Source organism: Embiotoca jacksoni, unplaced genomic scaffold (genome assembly GCF_022577435.1).
Source record: "Embiotoca jacksoni isolate LCO1_2020_lvr unplaced genomic scaffold, fEmbJac1.0.p SCAF_1, whole genome shotgun sequence".
NCBI classification, from domain to species: Eukaryota; Metazoa; Chordata; class Actinopteri; family Embiotocidae; genus Embiotoca; species Embiotoca jacksoni.
The window spans coordinates 12,184,474-12,202,748 of record NW_027185229.1 but is presented as its reverse complement, the minus strand read 5'-3'; the positions used below and the strand labels follow the sequence as shown (position 1 = coordinate 12,202,748).

At 44.7% G+C, this 18,275-nt stretch overlaps 2 protein-coding genes across 3 annotated transcripts; both read left to right on the top strand.

The window, feature by feature from the left end:
* Positions 1 to 47: 47 nt before the first annotated feature.
* Positions 48 to 7,902, top strand: mybl2b (v-myb avian myeloblastosis viral oncogene homolog-like 2b). Its single transcript, XM_069168016.1, has 15 exons — positions 48 to 1,857; positions 2,350 to 2,446; positions 2,548 to 2,619; positions 2,724 to 2,816; positions 2,910 to 3,130; positions 3,240 to 3,372; positions 3,476 to 3,535; positions 3,670 to 3,876; positions 4,076 to 4,348; positions 4,430 to 4,572; positions 5,811 to 5,910; positions 6,010 to 6,120; positions 6,509 to 6,625; positions 6,713 to 6,844; positions 6,981 to 7,902. The coding sequence occupies exons 1-15, from the start codon at positions 1,838 to 1,840 to the stop codon at positions 7,107 to 7,109; spliced, it is 1,908 nt and encodes a 635-aa protein (XP_069024117.1). The 5' UTR covers positions 48 to 1,837; the 3' UTR covers positions 7,110 to 7,902.
* A 613-nt stretch (positions 7,903 to 8,515) lies between these two features.
* Positions 8,516 to 17,629, top strand: rpn2 (ribophorin II). 2 transcript variants are annotated; one of them, XR_011179150.1, is made up of 18 exons: positions 8,516 to 8,586; positions 8,924 to 9,114; positions 9,229 to 9,324; positions 9,978 to 10,153; positions 10,264 to 10,339; positions 10,487 to 10,621; positions 11,187 to 11,363; positions 11,461 to 11,579; positions 12,001 to 12,106; positions 13,136 to 13,227; positions 13,346 to 13,460; positions 13,692 to 13,886; positions 13,988 to 14,074; positions 14,176 to 14,271; positions 14,807 to 14,882; positions 15,581 to 15,710; positions 16,305 to 16,414; positions 16,897 to 17,629. XR_011179150.1 is itself a non-coding variant. In XM_069167893.1 (17 exons), the coding sequence occupies exons 1-17, from the start codon at positions 8,574 to 8,576 to the stop codon at positions 16,910 to 16,912; spliced, it is 1,896 nt and encodes a 631-aa protein (XP_069023994.1). In that variant the 5' UTR covers positions 8,516 to 8,573; the 3' UTR covers positions 16,913 to 17,629. The 2 variants fall into 2 exon arrangements, 1 of the variants encoding a protein (XP_069023994.1); XM_069167893.1 differs by lacking the exon at positions 16,305 to 16,414.
* Positions 17,630 to 18,275: the final 646 nt, after the last annotated feature.

The window sequence follows — 18,275 nt, the reverse complement described above, 5'->3', positions numbered from 1 at the left end:
GAGCTCTCGTGGATCCTGTAACAGAAATGCACAAAAAAAAAGTTAGAAGCAACAAAATGGAATTCAATACAGCGTATACAATTATTTTTGAAATCTAAACTGGGCATCTTACCTTTACATTCTTTACGTTGTGTATTGAAATTCTTTGATCCAGCCTTTTACAAATCAGAAGCAGGCAGTAACATACAGCTGTGAACCCCATACTTCCTCTTCCAAACCTCTGAATTTGCACTGTGTGAAGTATGTGCTCTTCTTGGCTCCCACTAGAGAGGAACCTCAGCTAGTGAGTGGCGTTTCGGTTTTGGACTCGACATTTGTTTCAGAGGGCTGGACTCCATGTTGAGTCTGGGGCTGTCAGATTTAATCAAAGACACGTCCCAAGACATCGGTGAGGCTGCGAGAGCACTAGACGTCTGGTCAAAGCAAGCGGCCTTTTGCAGGAGCATGTGAGGAGTAGAGGACTTTCCCTGTAAAGGTACAGCCAAGTGACAATTGTCAGTTTCCTGAGTGCTCAGGTTATTTAGTAAAAACCCTCGACTGGGTGACAGAGTATCTGACAGGCAGAGAGAAGCTACGATGGACACCCTGGTGTCAGATCCATCGGCTACTTTGTGATTTGACGCCCTTGATGTGGACAGTTCTTCCAGCGATAGAGCAGACAACAAACTCTGTTCCCCAAAAAACTTCCTGTCAAGCTCCGATGGAGATGAGCAGGCAAAACTTTTCATACCTAAAAAGTAAGATGTTAAAGAAAAAACACAAAAAAAACTTTTGGAATCATTTCATCGGATCAGACATGAATGAATGTTTTTCTAGATTAAGACCAGTTTTCTTACCTTTGAATACAAACGCTTTCTCCATTGTTTCCCAGGGCAAGTATGTGCCAACTGAGCTCCATGTGTTTTTAATCTGTTGAAGGTGCTTGTTAATTGGCCCAGCTGGGGGCTGAGTGGGTCATTAGTTTGGAGTAAGCTGGGTAGTATACAGCTTTATAAGGACATAGGCACTTTTTAGTCATGATTATACATATACATGTATCTATATACATACATCAATAAATAAGAAGTCGTACACTTTTATATACATAAGTATATTACAGCATGTTTTAAAATTGTAATGCTCGAAAAACAAATAAACTAGTTAAAAAAAAATACTTGTTATAAGTTTTTAAATTGTCATTCTTTCTTTATAGTATTTTCAAATGTTAACTGCCATAGTGATTGATCAGTTATTGAAATTGTTGCAGATGAATTTTCTTTCTATGGATGAAGTGACCATTTGATATTAAAATAGGCCTGCGCCGAGATGGTTACTTTGTTGCTTTTTTTTTTATTATTATTTTCAAAACGCGTAATACATTTTTAGAGGAGTATTGTACGTTTCCTGCTTTTCAATGTGTTTTCAAATTAGCCGTTTTAAATAGGTGGTTCGGTGTTAAATATTGAGGAGGGCAAACAAAACCTTGCGCTAAACGTTTTATTTTTTTTAAGGTCCCACCAGCTTTACCGGCGGAAGTTGTCCTTTTTTCCAACGCGCACGTCTAGTGCGCATTTTCGTCACCATCCGCTTCCTTCGACAAGAGAAGAGCGCGAGATAGAAATCCAGGAGCGCGGACAACCCGGGCGCTCCGCTCCAGCTGGTCCCAGGCTGTAACATTACAATTGAACTGAGCGGCACCGAGCCTCCATCACCGCCGCCGCCACCACCACCACCGGTCACCGCAATAAAACCAAGCACTCGGAATACAACGATATCTTCCCGAATATACCGCGCATATGACGTGCAGCGACTGCAGGGCAAATCACCGTCTGACCGTAAACAGAAGAAGTAGAGGGAAATGTCCTGGTGGCCGCGCGGGTAAATTGATGTTTGTTTGTTAAATGTAGCATTAGCAGTGGTTATTTTTTTTGTTTGTTTTGTTTGTTATTACGTGCAAGTTCAACGTCGTCTTTTTTTTTTTTCTTCTTTTTTTTTTTATCGTGTTAAAAGCTAAGGTGAAGAGTTTGCTGTTTTGCCTAACTTTTGCTATTTTACAGCACGGTGTCACGTATGTGCCGCCCTTTTCCAGGGACACGATAAACTGGGGGGGGGGAGAAATAGGATTTCTTTTGACGCCGGGCACACTTTCTGTTAACTCCCAGCAGCCACACGAATCGGTGCAGGAGCCGTATAATTTTGCCAAACAGGTCCGTAACGTCTGGAAGATAACTTATTAAGCCGCTGAGGCCCCGAGGGAACCGTGGACGTAAACCCGAAAATCGACTTGTCCTCGGTCGCGAGGGCGCGTCAGAGGCGAGTTGCCTGTCTCTCGGCTGAATTCGTGCACATCACAGCTGTTTTGTTTGTCAGGGAGGATGGAGAGGAGACCATGCACCAAGACACTGATTCCGATGTGGCAGAGCAGAGGGACGGTGGGAAGGTGAAGGTGAAATGGACCCAAGAGGAGGTGATTGTTGCGACTTGTCCCATTGATTGAGAATAGATGTCAAAGTGGATTGAGGCTCAAAAGGACACGCCTCATAAACATGCTCATTTATTTGTTTGCAGGATGACAAGCTTAAGGCGCTGGTTCAAAAGCAGGGACCAAATGACTGGAAAAATATAGCCACCTATATACCAGTGAGTTTGATCCGTTTTTCTGTTGTTTGGATTAAGCTATGCGTCTCATCCCCTCTTTCAGTTCAACATTTCAGCAATTTGAAGCTTGTTTTGTTTTTGTTTAGAATCACACTGAGCACCAGTGTCAGCACCGCTGGTTCAAGGTCTTGGATCCAGAATTGGTTAAAGGTCCTTGGACCAAAGAGGAGGATGAGAAGGTGGGTGTTTACAACCACACTCACACAAGTGCAGTATGTCCTGTGAGATTAATGAAACCGAGTTGTGTTTAAATGCACACTGACCTCCCTCAGGTTATAGAGCTTGTGAATCTCTACGGCAACAAACAGTGGGCAATGGTAGCCAAGCACCTGAAAGGCAGACTGGGGAAGCAGTGCAGAGAGCGCTGGCACAACCACCTCAATCCCAATGTTAAGAAGTCGTCGTGGACGGCCGATGAGGACCTCATCATCTATAAAGCTCACTGCCTGCTCGGGAACCGCTGGGCTGAGATTGCAAAGCTGCTTCCTGGAAGGTAAATACTCTCTATCTATGCTATAATCGGCCGAGAGGATGAGTTACACGTTGACAACATGGATTTGTGTGCGGACAAATAGCCCTCATGTTATGATATTCGTTCACAGGACAGACAACGCGGTGAAGAATCACTGGAACTCGACCATCAAACGCAAGTTAGAAATGGGCTTCTACGCCGGGGAGGTCTTTAAGCCAAATGAACTGGAAGAGCTGTTGGCCTGTGTTAACAAGGATGTGCAGGTGGGCTGTCTTTCATTGAGGTTTTCCTCTACAATACAGGCAGTATCAAAGATTATGTACTAAAATGAAAACCAACAATAATTCCTGTTTTCTGAATACACAGAAGCCCACCTGCTCTCAAGATGGTTCAGACAAGGACCCCGACCAGAAAACCCATCCTTCGGTGAGTGACCTATTGTATTCATTTGAAAAATATCACCAGTTAAATATTAGACTTATTGTAAAGAAGTCTACAGAGAGAATGCCTATCAGCAAATGTCAGTCAGTATTGTTATAGATGTATACATTTTCCACCAGCTGCAGCAGGAAACATCAGCCTCTGCTAAAGCTAGTCCTAGCGGAGCAGGACTGTCAAAGGCTGTCCCCTCTCCGAAGGACAGCTTGAGCCCCAAGACAGAAGACACCTCAGAAGAAACGACCTGTACCAGCTGGGTGGTGGACAGCTCCGGTTTTCTCACCCCAACCGGCCCAGTGCTGAAGGAAGTGCTGGACATGGTGGATGGGGTAAATATCCACAGTACTCAAGACAGACACACCAGTACAGTGAAGCATGTGAAGTTTAATGATAGATAGATAGATATTTTATGTGATCTGCTCTCACGTCACATTTTACAAAACCTTTTTATTGCAATTGTAATACACTATTCAAGAATGCTGACAAGACGAATAACTGGCAAGTGAAATACCCCCCCTCTACGTTAAGGACCTTGATGTCTGGTGCAACCTGGCAGCCTTTGACCTGCCTGAGGACAGTCCAAGCCCAGAGCGCCACCAGTTCCGTCTGGAGGGCAGTGCCTTACAGGAGCTGAGCAAAGGCAGTAGAGGGGAGCTCATCCCCATCTCTCCTGGAGGAGTCACGCCACCCTCCATACTGAACCGCCGAAGCCGGAGACGCATAGCCTTGTCTCCAGATGCCAATAACTCTATGACGCCCAAGAGCACCCCTGTTAAAATCTTGCCTTTTTCGCCATCTCAAGTAAGGCCTCACGGTTTGTACCATGGCGCTGCTCCTGGTGTTGCATGAAGTGGTCCGCTGACTAAATGCATGTTGTTTCAGTTCCTCAACATGTGGACCAAGCAGGACACTCATGACCTGGAGAACCCATCCCTCACGTCCACACCAGTGTGCAGCCAGAAAGCCATCGTTACTACGCCGCTGCAGCGAGACAAGACCCCCCTCACTCAGAAGGAGAACTCGGCGTAAGTGCTATCCAAACCAGAGATCTGCTCTGAGAGCTGGCTTCATTACGGATATGGCTGTCACAATCAGGACATTGACGATTAACTGCCTCTCATATAATTGCAATTAACGATTTAATTAACTTTTTCTCTTCCTTTTCTGCCGCTGTTATATTATAAACCTAATTACAGTTTAATAATACACCTTGTGAAGAAGTAGAGCCGTTTACTGGCTTCAAATATTGGAATTCACAAGTTCATTCATCAACTTAAATACACAAAACTTGATACTGAAATATACAGAGAAATTACTGACAATGCAATGTACCCATAATCAAAATAAACAATGTACTATGGTGGCACTAGTTTTGCACTCTTGCCATTAAACCGCAGCAGAAGAAGGAGATTCAAAAGATAATGAAAAGAGCGCCACCCAAACATCAAACAGTGGAAAACGACGTGGCAATATTAATGGAAATGAGGCACTTTTGTTAGTCTTTTTATGTATAGTTGAGTGAAAACAATTCGAGCGATTATGCAAAAATATTTGCGATCAGTCCAGCTACAGAAATGGTTTCTGATTGGCAACATACCCAGATTTGTTCAGCTTCGATGCCCTTGTCACCTCTCATCTCCCCTCGCTCGTTTATTAGTGTACATTAAGAGAAATAAAGTAGGCTTCTCATTGTTAGCCAATAGTTGTTGTTTACAATCACAGACATCAGTAGCAGCAGGTAACATCAGCTTTAACTTAGTGACATTAAATCGGTCAGACCTTAAACGGAAAGTTGCTGTGTTGTCTAAATGATGTAAGATTATTCGTGGGAACTCTTCTTTACTGAAATGACGTGAAAATCAGCTCACACCATCTCTCTGGTAAAGTCTTGTCATATCAACATTTGAATCTAATAGTCTTCATGGGTCTCCGTCAGAATCCTCCGTATCGGAGTATAGATACATTGAATTTAAATTTGATTCATTACCTCTCCAAAATGCAGCGGTTCTGCCTTGTGAGCTAACAAATGTTCTTACCGTGTCTTTGAGTGGGAAATATTTTCCCTTTTGTTACTTGAAAATCTTAAAAAAGAAAACATAATAAAGATGCTATAGGGTCCTGATTATGTAAGGTGATCCTATCAGTCAATTCTACCAAACCCCGTCCCTATTTCCAACACAGATTTGAGGATCCGTTCACATTTAGTTCTCAGTGTTCACCTTTTTTTTTTTTTTTTTTTTTTTTTTTTTTTTTCCTCCCGTAGATTTGTTACACCCAACCACAAGTCCGAGCTCTGTTCGACCCCGCGAACTCCGACGCCGTTCAAAAACGCCATGGAGAAGTACGGCCCTCTTCAGCCCCTGGTGAGTATGTCTATGTCGTCAGTGAAAAGCTGTTAGTTTTTTGGGGTTTTTTTTGTTCCCCAGCCTGCTTTAACCGTTTTGTCCGCCGTGTTTTCTCAGCCTCAGACTCCGAACCTTGAAGACGACATAAACGAGGTCATCCTAAGAGACGCGGGGATCGACTTGGTTGTTGTACGTTCGACTCCACCAGAGCAAAGGCGCAAAACAGCGGTAACTACGCGCCAATTTCAATACTTCACACCAATTTATGCCATTTCAGACCTGTGAAAGATAAACCATGACATTTATCCCTATTCCGTACCAGATAATACAGAACCGGGGTGAAACTCGGTTGTAAAAAAAATACTCTCACGCAATCACACTGACATTTGTAGTAACGCAATTTGCTCTCACTTTACAGAAAAACTTTGAGCAAATGTGTTTTAGTCTCCACACTGCTAAGTGAACGGCTCAATGCGGACCTCCTTCCATTTCTCACGGGACATATTTTTCTGGTATTTTAAACAAAAACTGCACCCTATTGCTGACATCCCTGCTTCTGCTATTTACCCAGAACTGTTTTGTTTTTTCCCCCAATTACTATCATTATTATTCTCAGCATCGCCTTCCTATGAAGAAGGTGCGGAAATCGTTGGCCCTAGATGTCATGGACTGCCAGGACATGCCTGCATCCAAACGCAAATCCGTTAAGACTGAAGCCAAACACAGCATCAAGGTAGAATGTTTATAAAGGCGTTGCTGGTCTCTCTGTACATGTAACACATGCTAACTATTGGCTTTTTGTCCTTTTGTTTGGCCACAGGAAGAACCTATGTTAGTTTCTCTCAACTCCTCATTGTTATGCAGCAAGCGGCATGAAAACATTTTGGATCAGGGCTTCCTTTTGGGACCTGGTGACAGTGCCATATTTCCCAGCACAGTTGCCCCAGTTCCAGTAAGTTCCACCTTTTTAAAAAAAAAAAAAAAAAAAACCTTTTAAAAAAAAAAGAATGACAAATGTCAACAGTGGGAAAAGTAATTCACAAATCTGTTCTAATATGATCTAATTCCAATTTCTTTCATCCCTGCAGATGTCAAAAGAATGGGAGACGGTTGTTTGTGGACAAACTAAAGACCAGCTCATAATGACAGAGAAAGCAAGACGCTACCTTCGCTCACTAAAATCGCACGCTCCCAACCGGGCTTTGATTCTGTCCTGAGATTTCTCATCTTTACACCAACATGTTACAAATCGAGAACTTCGTGTTGCTGTTGCTGTTTTTTTTTTTTTTTTCCTAACTTTGTTATCTTGGCTTTTAATCACAAGTTGTGATTGAGAGAACATGGCATAAACTTAGCAGTGTTTGAACAAGTCATTAGCAGGTATGAAGCCCCTTCACTCATTTGAGAGTGCTTTTAGATTTATGTTCACTCTCACACAATATCAGTCATACTTCATTGTATTGTTGTTTCAATTCATTTTAAAAAGAACGATGAATGTGAAAAAGAAAAATCTGTTGTATGCTTTTGCTATCATTGAAAAACATGGTTTTACATAACATAATGAGTCTGTAATTACAATTTTTTTTTTAATGTTGTGAACTGTACAAACACTCAGGTTGTACTTCCATATCCATTCTAAAGTAACTTAATATGGATTCAGTGCAGACAGGTTGATCAGTTATGCATTGAGAAAATACTTCTAGGATATGTTTATATATACAGTGGGAACATTTTGACATTTGCTGAAAATGCAATAATGACACATCAATAATCCATCAAGGTGACTTACTGCTTATTAATAACCAACCAAGTGATGGTTCCAACTGGGAAGTTTTATTCTTCAATAGCCATGTAGCTGAGATGTAGCGGGTACATAAAATCTATAACAACCAGTGATGGGTATTATGTTATTTGGCACTGTTTGTACATATTTCGTGTTGTATGTTTTTATTTTATCATACAACAGTTTGTTAAGGAATTTAATAAACCGTCAATAATATGTCCAAAATACATTTGCTTTCTTATGTCTCATTACATCTACTAAACAGGTTCAATTAAAAATACCTTGCATTTTGGCATGCTTCACAGTTCTGTAAGGATTTAAGTGTGCAGACATTTTTTTTTTTTTTTTTTACACACAAATACACATCTTATAAAACATTTGACTTTTTAATAATAATTTAAAGATTTCCTTTCTTCGCCTGATTGTTATCTTCACTCAAAGTAGCAGGCCTATTGGCGGTCGCTTCCGATGATGCATTCATGTTCGATTAAGAGACGGAAGGTGTTTCACATTTAGATGACTAGTCATCTATGAAATACTCAACGTGTCACGTCTTCCATTGGAAAATCCACGAGCTGCACAAAAGTCTGGGAATTTGTACTTTTTTTGAACCGCTGCAATTTGGCGGCGGCAGAGGCACATGTCCTACATGGTGTTCTTTATAAGTGCACCAATTTATCACTCAAAAAAACGAAATGACATAATAACACAATGAAACTGATCGGTTTTTGCTCAGTACCACGTCATCGAGTGTAGGTAATGCATCGAATGTGTTTTGTGTGCTTTTATTTTGAAACGTAAACGGAAGACCGGGATGTTATCCGTCTGGTGACCGAGCGCTCCCCGAGACACCGGAAGCAATCGTCGGTTTCGGTGACGCTGCATTAGACTGGAAGACATGGACCGGTTCAGTAAGCCAATGAATTCATTAATGTCAAACATAACGTCATACGAGCGTTTTATTCGTTATGTTTATGTTGCGTACGCGCTTATTAAATTGATTATTTTAGAATTGGTGGGGGGAAAAAAAACCATTGGCCCCCGGCGCGTGCGGTACGCTGCTTCACGGTGACGTTAGCTCGTTCGCGTCGTAGCTGAACCTGCAACGCACGAGCGCTAGCTCAATGAATGACTTCATATCGACATAGGAGAAATTTAGTGCGTTACAATATGCGCGTCGCTTCCTGTTTTCGGTGTTTTTATGGACGGGTGCACCTTTGGACGTCGTGTGTGCTCTTGTGTCCGCAGGGCTGCTCGGGTTGGTCCTCTTCAGCGCGGCTCTGGCCGGAGCTCAGGCGCTCACGCCGGCGCACCACCTCTCCCTTTCCGACGTGGCCCGACTGCAAAGCCTCCTGAGCCAACAGTTTACCGACCTGGAGTCCGCATACTACTCTGTTGTCGGTCTGACCAAGCTCGGAGCCACTGCTCCCGATCACAAGGTGAAGACGTGACTCTCGTCTTCCTCTTCATTCACAATCGATTCTGCATATTTGTTCCCCTGATTGTTGATCCTCAACGCCGTCTGCCTTAATACTGTATTTTTCGTTTTGTAGGAAGTATGCCGGTTCCTGAAATCCCAGCTTGATCCCACAAGTATTGACTCTCTCTTCTTTGCTGCCGAGACCAGTCAAGCCATTTCAGGATGTGAGGTATGCAAATGTTGTTCTTGCCTTGGCCTTTTTAATTGCCCGCCCCCTTTCTTCCTGATGGAGTCTTGTTAAAGTAGGGCCAATTTAAACTTTTTTTTTTTTTAAATTTAAAAACAAAACAAAAAACACATTTATTAGATGATAACCCATCCATTATCTATACCCGCTTTATCCTGAACAGTGTCCCGAGGGGGGGGGGCTGGAGCCTATCACAGCTCACTTTGGGCAAAGGCAGGGTTCACCCTGGACAGGTCGCCAGTCCATCACAGGGCCAACACATAGAGACAGACGCAAACAAAGACCATTCACGCTCTCATTCACACCTAAGGGCAATTTGTGGAACCGCCAATTAACCTGAGGTGCATGTTTTTGGACGGTGGGAGGAAGACGGAGTACCCGGAGAGAACCCACGCAGGCACAGGGAGGACATGCAAACTCCGCACAGAAAGGCCCAGGCCCAGATTTCGAACCCGCAACCTTTTTCGCTGTGAGGCGACAACGCTAACCACTGCAACCCCGTGCCGCCCTTAGATGATAATCCTTTGATAGGAAATGGGAAAAAAAAAAAGAGGAAATCCTCACGCGATTACAATGACAGAAATGCAAACCCCCGAAGTAGAAAGCTGTGAATGACATTTCTGTCCAATTCTTAGATCCCCGTATCCAACGAAACCCGTGACATCCTTCTGGCAGCAGTCAGTGAAGATTCGACCATGACTCAGATTCATCGGGCCGTGAGTGCGCTCAGCTCTTTCGGGCTTCCTCTTGCTTCCCAGGAAGTCATAGGTGCCCTGACAGCTCGCATCAACAAGGAGGACAATGTTATGGCGTGAGTGTTGGATGCCTTGGTTAAGTAGCGCGGCGACGGCCCTGCAGTTGTCATAAGCTAATGATTTTAAACGGTTGGATTCACGTCACATCTGTGTTCTCTTTGGACAGCATCACTTCAGCTCTGCAGACGGCAGCCCGCCTGTCCCAGCACGCAGAACTTGGGGGAATACTGGAGGAAATCGAGGTGAGTTGTATACCTTCCTCCAGGTGGTGCGGTGTCACTGGTCTTTCACTCACAGTGAGAAACACTTGGTCCCAGTTAATAAACAGTTTTTTTTTTTTTTTTAAGCAGAAGTAGGTTTTAAAACAATTTTTGCTTTTTGCCTTTTAGGATCTGACAGCTCGTTTGGATGATCTTGGTGGCATATACCTCCAGTTTGAAGAGGGACTTGAGGCGACCGCCATGTTTGTGACTGCTGCGTATTCCCTGTCCGATCATGTGGACATGGAGCCGCCTCTGAAAGAGGTAGGATTTCTGTCCGTCAGGTTTTTATTCTGGTTTAACCCTCCGAAATAAGTTTTCTTGAACCAATCAGCGTAATTAAAGCATTTATCACAGTCAGAAACTGTAAAAAGCAAAACTCTCAACCAAAACTGTTTCAAACTCCCGACGGTCAATGCACCAATCGTGTGCGCTGAATGCTTTCAGGAAAAATAAATAATCTAAGTTTAAGATGGTTACATTGCAATAAAAATCACTTTATTCTACATGTCTCATTTTAATATTTCACTAAAAATATGCTGTTTGCTTGACAATCCAGATTCTGTAAAAAAAAAAAAAAAATCAAATCTACCAAATCCTGCGCTCCCCTCACAATTGGGTGGCCTTAAATGCTTGAGCGACTCTCAGAGTGAGTGACTACCAAAATTCCGCATATTTTCAATTTAAACCGGAGTACAGAGGAGAGGACGGAAAGCATAGGCAGCTCCCGTAGAGGTTGTAAAGCTGGAGATGGTTCAATTTGTTGAAACCCCCAGAAACGACCCCCGACTTCTAAATCGTATCGGTGAAAATAACGTTTCCTCCACAGGACCAGGTCATCCAGCTGGTGAATTCTATCTTCAGCAAGAAATCCTGGGACTCCCTGTCCGAGGCCTTCAGTGTGGCATGTTCCGCCGCCGCTCTGTCCCGCAACCGCTTCCATGTGCCGGTCGTCGTCAGTGCTCAGGGCCCAGCCACGGTGTCCCACAGCCAGCCCACCCTGCAGGTACGGATGCCGGAGGTCATTGCGCCCCCGCGGCCCCCCCGCGGGGCTTTCGTCCGCCTCCGTGGTGACGCTGCTTTTTCTCTTTTGCGATTCGCAGCTCCTCGTGACCGACGTCATGTCTCAACCACTGGCCTCAGCCAACGTGCTGGTGGAATCCGCGTACGCTGCGACCTCCAAGAGCATCATTCTCAGCCAAGCACCTTTCACGCTTAATGAGTACGTGTCATTTGTGAGATGAGTGTTGGGCGTTTTCTCTTGTCTCTCGGGGTCCCAGGAAGTTTAAGACTATCCCAATAGTTGGGGGGAAAAAATATATATATATATATATATGCCCACACGGTACCTTTAGTAATCGACCCACAAAACGTTCCTTGTATTCACAGGAATGCAGGGTGAAGGTTAATGTAATGATTAAAGTACTCAAGGGTAATACTTTTTATGGAATTTTGACAGGCTGTCAATTGTGGTTCACTAAGCAGGTTTACGTGTCTTTAAGGGATGTACCTACTGATTATTTATCTATCAATATATATATATATATTTATATATATATAGTGTCGCCAGTGCTTCTTCATCAGTACTTCCTGCTTTTCGTATCTACATCCACTGTATCATTTTCTTTGCTCCTGCTTTTCAGTGGCGTCTTTGAACTGAACTTCATGTCCAGCCAGCCTGCCAGTGGATATTACCAGTTCACTGTTGCAGTGACCGGGGACAGCCGGCTGGTGGCCAATCACGTCGAGGCAAGTTTGGAGTCGTTATGTTTTGCTTGAATAGGTGGCGAGCACTTGAAAATGGTTGCCGGCGGCTTCCAGTCATTATCCTTTGAATTAAAGGGGGACTTCGTTTTTTTCTAGCTGTCGGCAGCACCACTCAGCATATGAAAACACGCGTACAAGTGTCTTCTGCGGCTCTGGACGAGCTTCCTTAATCGTAGCATCACGGTCCGTCTGGACAAGTTAATTAGCAACCAAACGTTTGTCCACCGCGTCGCGCGCAGTCCACCCCTAGTTTGACATGGAAAGTGTGTTTTTGTGTGTGGCGGTGGCGTTCTGAACCCGTTCTCCTGCTTGCAGTTAGTTGACAACGCTGCAGCGAGGCTAGTGACTGCTGCACGTAAGTGTGGGCACACTTCTCCTGTTCCGGCCTCCTTACGTTGGCTACCCTGCTCAGTGGCAGAGCCGTTTCAACATTCTCCCGCTCGTGTGCAAAGTGTTCAAATGGAGCGGCATCATCTGGGCTCACCTGTCTGACCCGTTGCACTCCCGTCGCCCCTCGTCGCGACGCGGCCAGTGGACCTGCGGCTCTCGGTAGTTTCTGGGAAAGCGGCGTGAATAGCCGGACGTCAAAGAGGGGCGGGGGACTGATAGCGTTTTGATGCGGGGGGGGGGGGGGGTAAGGGCGCGCATTTTCAGGGGGTCTCTGTGGACGGACGTTAGTCGTGTCTCACACGGTTGCGAAAAGAAATCGCCGAAATTGTTGCGTAACCACCGGGATACAAAGAGAGAGAGAGAGAGAGAGAGAAGTTAACGCTTCTCATTGCTGGCCAGCGATTTTTTTTTTTAACCTCGCCCGTTCGAGTTTTGACCTTTTCTCATGTTAATTAGTTTCTTCCAAGTCCCTCGACTTTAAGGAAGAGCAAAACTAAATGGCTTCATGTTTCTTCTTTAATTGGTGTGACAAGCAAACGGCTGCGGAGGACAATGGGCTGACGTCCCGCGACTGCAGTAGGTGTGATTTTGCTTTGTGCTCTGACCGTGTCCACCCCGCAGCTCAAAGTGAAGGTGTCCACCGAGGTGGCTGTTACCAACATGGACCTCTCCGTGGTGGATAAGGACCAAAGCATCGGTACAAAGACCAGCAGGTTTGGAAACGAGTTCGACGGGTGCTTTTCGCTTGCCCCTCGTTTAGCAGGGAAGTGACGCCCTTAATTCTTTTCTTCTTCGTCGTCTTCTCTTTTTTTTTGTATTTGTATGTTCTAGGGTGGACTATCCCTCCAAAGCCAAGAGCTCCTTCATCGCAGACAGCCACCAGAACTTTGCCATGTCCTTCCAGCTGGTTGACGTCAACACCGGCGTGGAGCTCACCCCTCACCAGGTCTGTAATCAGGGTGGGACATGAAAACACGTCTGCGGGCAAAATCCCGTTATTTGTCGCTGACTTCATCTGCTTTCACATTCACTTTGGTGACCGCACAACCGTTGCATTATACATGCGTTTGACCGAGGCGACCGTGAGCAGCCATCCGTCCACTGTGACGAGTTAGGACAAAAGGGCAACCTGGTTGAATCTTTTTTTTTTTTTTTTTTTTGTAATTCTCTGTTACAGACCTTCGTCAGGCTGCACAATCAGAAAACCGGCCAAGAGGTTGTGTTTGTGGCCGAACCCGACAGCAAGAACCTCTACAAGTTTGAGTTGGACACAGCCGAGCGGAAATCGGAGTTCAACTCTATCTCCGGCACCTACTCCCTCTACCTCATCGTTGGGGACGCTACCTTGGAGAACCCCATCCTGTGGAACGTGGTGAGTGTCTGTCCAGGCTCTGGGTGGTAACGGGCATGACTTACTGATGTAGAGAGAAGCTGGCGGCGAGCCCACGAGTTGAGCTCCGATCTTTTCGACAGGCCGATGTTGTCCTGAAGTTCGTGGATGAGGAGGCCCCAGCTACTATTCAGCCCAAGACTCTTTACGTTCCCAAACCAGAAATCCAGGTAATCGCTCTGTCCTCTTGAAACCGGGTTTCTGCTGTCTAACGAGGACAAATCGAGCAGCTGTCAGTCCAGCGGTTTGAAGTCTCCTTATGTCTGTGCAGCATCTGTTCAGGGAACCGGAGAAGAAGCCTCCCACAGTGGTCTCCAACACCTTCACCGCACTCATCCTGTCTCCCTTTCTGCTTCTGCTCATTCTGGTAATATGAAACTGTTTTACCGTGTTCATTTTTTTTTTTTTTTTTTTTTCTTCCCCTCATCAGTTGTGGATCAACATGTGTACGAAGATCATTTATGTTGTTTAAAGACACGCCTAAAAACGAACTTACTTTCATGATTAATCAAACCTTTTCTACTAGAGCATTCAGTTGTGTTATTGTTGAATGCAGCGTGATCTTTTTTTTTTTTTTTTTTTTCCTCCCCCCGCCCTTGAAAAGCTCTTCAGTCGGAAAATCCTTCAAACCCACTGAATGAGGCTCGGTCCGGCATGAATAATAATGCCCGTTTTTAATTTGAAATCACAAAAGCTACGACGTATTTCTTTTTTTTTCCTCTTGCATTTTCAACGCTGAGTAATAGTTATTGTTGCAGTGGATCAGAGCATTGTGTATGAGGCGGTAAACAATTTTTCAGCTCCTTTGTTTGCAGCTCTCGCAGGGGACGAAAATCACATTGTGTTTTAACCCCCCCCCCCCGTCCTCCCCGTCCCTCCCTCCCTCCCCCTCTTCTCTGTAGTGGTTTAAACTGGGAGCCAACATCTCCAACTTCAGCTTCTCTCCGAGCACCATTCTGTTCCACGTAGGACACGCAGGTTAGTCCCCCGTCTTTGAAACACAATGTTTATCTCCGACTCGGCCGTGATTGTTTTACAGCCTCCCCGTCTGCTATTCATCTTGCTTTGTTCAAGAGGAGGAGTGAATCGCCGCGATGACCGCGGGCGACATTGTGCATAATCATAATTAATTGTTAGACATGAATTATTCATGACATTCCACACATTTAAAAAAAAAAACCACAAAAAAAACACCCCGACCCTGAACACAACTCGCACCGTCACAAGTCAGGTTTGTATCCAAACTGAGCAAAAACTTAAAAAAAAAAAAAAAAAAAATCAGGTTTCCAGAAAATTGGCAAATAGAAAATGCAAAAATTAACATCAATTTCCAGGCACTGTTTTTTTTTTTTTTTTATGCAAATATTAGGTGTTGGTTCACTAAGGTGAACGGCCGGTGGCGCTAATTCCCCAGTTGAATGCCATTAAACCATTTCGGAAGTAGCAAGATGACGGAATTAAAAGGGCACCAGTCAAATCTCGGGCAGCTCAAGTGGAACCGAACGCCAACAAATGCGTCCCGCAGGAATGCGGGAAGGAATAGTAAAAGCTTAGCGTGAAACTGTGATAACAGACAGCGACCCGCTTCCCTCTGCCGAACTTTTAGAATCGTCATTGGGAGTGGGGGCGTTCTACGGGTGTCAACGTTAAAGCCGACTCGGTTGTTTGATTTGCAGCCATTCTGGGCCTGATGTACGTCTACTGGACCCACCTGAACATGTTCCAGACTCTGAAGTACCTGGCGATCATCGGCGGTGTGACTTTCCTCGCCGGGAACCGGATGCTGGCCCAGAAGGCGGTGAAGAGGTACGTCTCCTGGAGGTTTACCTCTGGCACAAATGTCTCCTCGAGAGCCCTTCGTCCCAGGAAGAAAGACGAGCTCCTTTCAGGTGACGGGGGCGCTCTGGCGCTGTAGGGCCCTCTTAGGGGTTCTTGGGGCCCCCAAACCTGTGGAAAAAGGGCCTTTTCTGTACCGGCAGCTCCTTAGTGGGCCTTCAGAGGCTAATTTCAACACCAGGCTCTCTGCCGGGAGAGGAGCTCGTGTCTGCTTGGACCGGAAGAGAAGCGTGGCAGCAAGATCTGCAAAAGTGACGAGCTGAGTGGGCAATTTCTTCACCATCACTGTGTAGAGCCCTTCAACGGCCGGAGTGAGCCGTTTGTAAGCCCGTGCCACTGCCTCAAGAGGTCACTTTGAAATTGTTCCCTTTTACCTCTCGCTCTTCCGACAGCCCTATTTAGACGAGTAGAATATTGCAATTAATGATTTCGCCAATGTTATCTCCCCCCCCCCCCCCCCCCCCATTTCCCCCCTGCTAGTTTCTGTCTCCTTGAAGCTGCTTGCCTGTCTCTCTCTATGACCCCCTCCACCCACAACTTGCTGTCTCTTTACTCCTCTTTCAGGATTGCCGCAGAGCAAAGTAGTAGGTTGGCAAAGTATAGGAGCCTACGATAAAGCCCCTCCCCCTCCCCCCCATTTGTAACAAACGAGTCGGTTCTTCTTCCAGGCTGAAGTAAGGGCATCTTTCACAGACTGTATCCACAGTGTGCATCTCCATAATGTGTGGCAGCGTGCATGACTGTGTGGTGCCCAGTCCCCTCCCAACTCCTGAGTGTTCTCAAGCTCTTGCTGCCCCCCCCCCCCCACTCCCCCCACCCTCCTCTGGTTTGCCTCCTCACTCATCCCACCATGCTCATTACAACCAAACCAGCAGTTTGGCGGGCCTTCCATTGTGGACTAACGCTCATGGTTCTGGTTGTGCCGTTACGTTTGAGTGACGTGTTTTTGTGTTGGAATTTTTTTGCATCGTCCACGTTGCAGACATTTGTCATGAGAACTTCTCCGTCTTCTTGCCAGTTTTCATTGTATTTGTGCAGAAGGACGCGCATCAAAATGCATGAGCATCCCTACGTGACTTGTCAGTGATCAGGTGTTCAGTGTCTCCAGAGGTCGGCCTCCAATAACTCCTGTTTGCTTGTGTCTTTTCCCCCACAGAATCGAGAAAAAATAAGGGCAAGGAAATAAAAAGAAGACACTGACGAGGCTCAATTTTTTTTTTTTTTTTTTTTAGTTTTTTTTATTAGTTTTTTGTTTGTTTGTTCTTAAGGAGTCATTCACCAAAATCGGACTTTTAAAAAAAAAAAAAAAGAAAAAAAAAAACTGCGGAAGTTCAAGAATCCAATCGACAGTTTTAACATGCAGTTTGTCTGTGTTGCCAAATGGAAGAAATTGAGATATCACAGCGTCTCTGAGAGACGGGACAAACAATCTCTGACAGATTCTCCTTCTGAGGACTGTAAAGCTACTGATCATTGCACTTCATCCTCCTGTGAGATTTGTTTTCTTACTGCCCAACATGCCGTTTTTTTTTTTTTTTTTTTTTTTTTTTTTTCCCCCCCCAAGGGATTTTTATTTTGTGGTTTTGTGATGACATTTTTGTTTGCTTTTTTTGTTTTTGTTTTTGTACATTCCCCTTTGTTGTCGCCGAGTGCCCATTTCACCTCATAACAAAAGCTCACACTTTTCAACCGATGAATAAGTCATTGGCAGTAGCACTGAATCTCGGATCATCAATAACTACGCCAGTGTGTTTGCCTGCGGTAGTCTCCTATTTGAGGAGTTGATGGTCCCCCGAGGGGGGAAAAAAAAAAAATGTTAATTAAATATGGGCAATTTGAGGATCTGATGGTTTTGTAATGCAGAAGAGGAAATAAAGAAGTTGAGGTGAGTCTGACTTTCTTGTGTCTTGTCTTCCAGTGAAGAAAAACAGGAACTTAGTGTGATGTGTTTTTTGCATTACATATGAACTCTTTGTGAGAAAGAGTGAAGGTCGTGTGGACACGGTTCCCACTGCTCATGGAATTTCTGAAATATCTGGGAATTTATATATATTTAAAAAAAAAAAAAAGTCTATTACCGACATGGAAGACAACTTATGGGAATATCATGGAATTTGTTTGTTTCACGGTGAAATTTTTGTTGCCGGTTATCTGAACGTAATATCAAGTAAGTATTTAGCGTGTTTTCTCAGTGTTTATCCACTTCCCGTAGCTGCTAAATTCGAGGAAACGTGCCAGGACAATAACATTTTTAGGAGCTTCGGCTACAAAATGGTGACTTCAAAATTGGCCGAGTAGACGACAGAAAAGCCGGATCTAAAGTTTGTAAAACTCCTGTAGATATATCGTATGGTAGCCCACCGCAGCCACATTAACGGTTAAGAACAGCCCCCATCAACGCTCTGCTGCAGCCCACTGGAGGAGGAAATTCATTCATTTTGTTCCCATTTAAGAAGAAGTTTGTCAAATTTGATGTTTAAGCAGGTTTTTTTTTTTTGGTTTTTTTTAAACGCCCGTGAAATATATCTCGCAAAT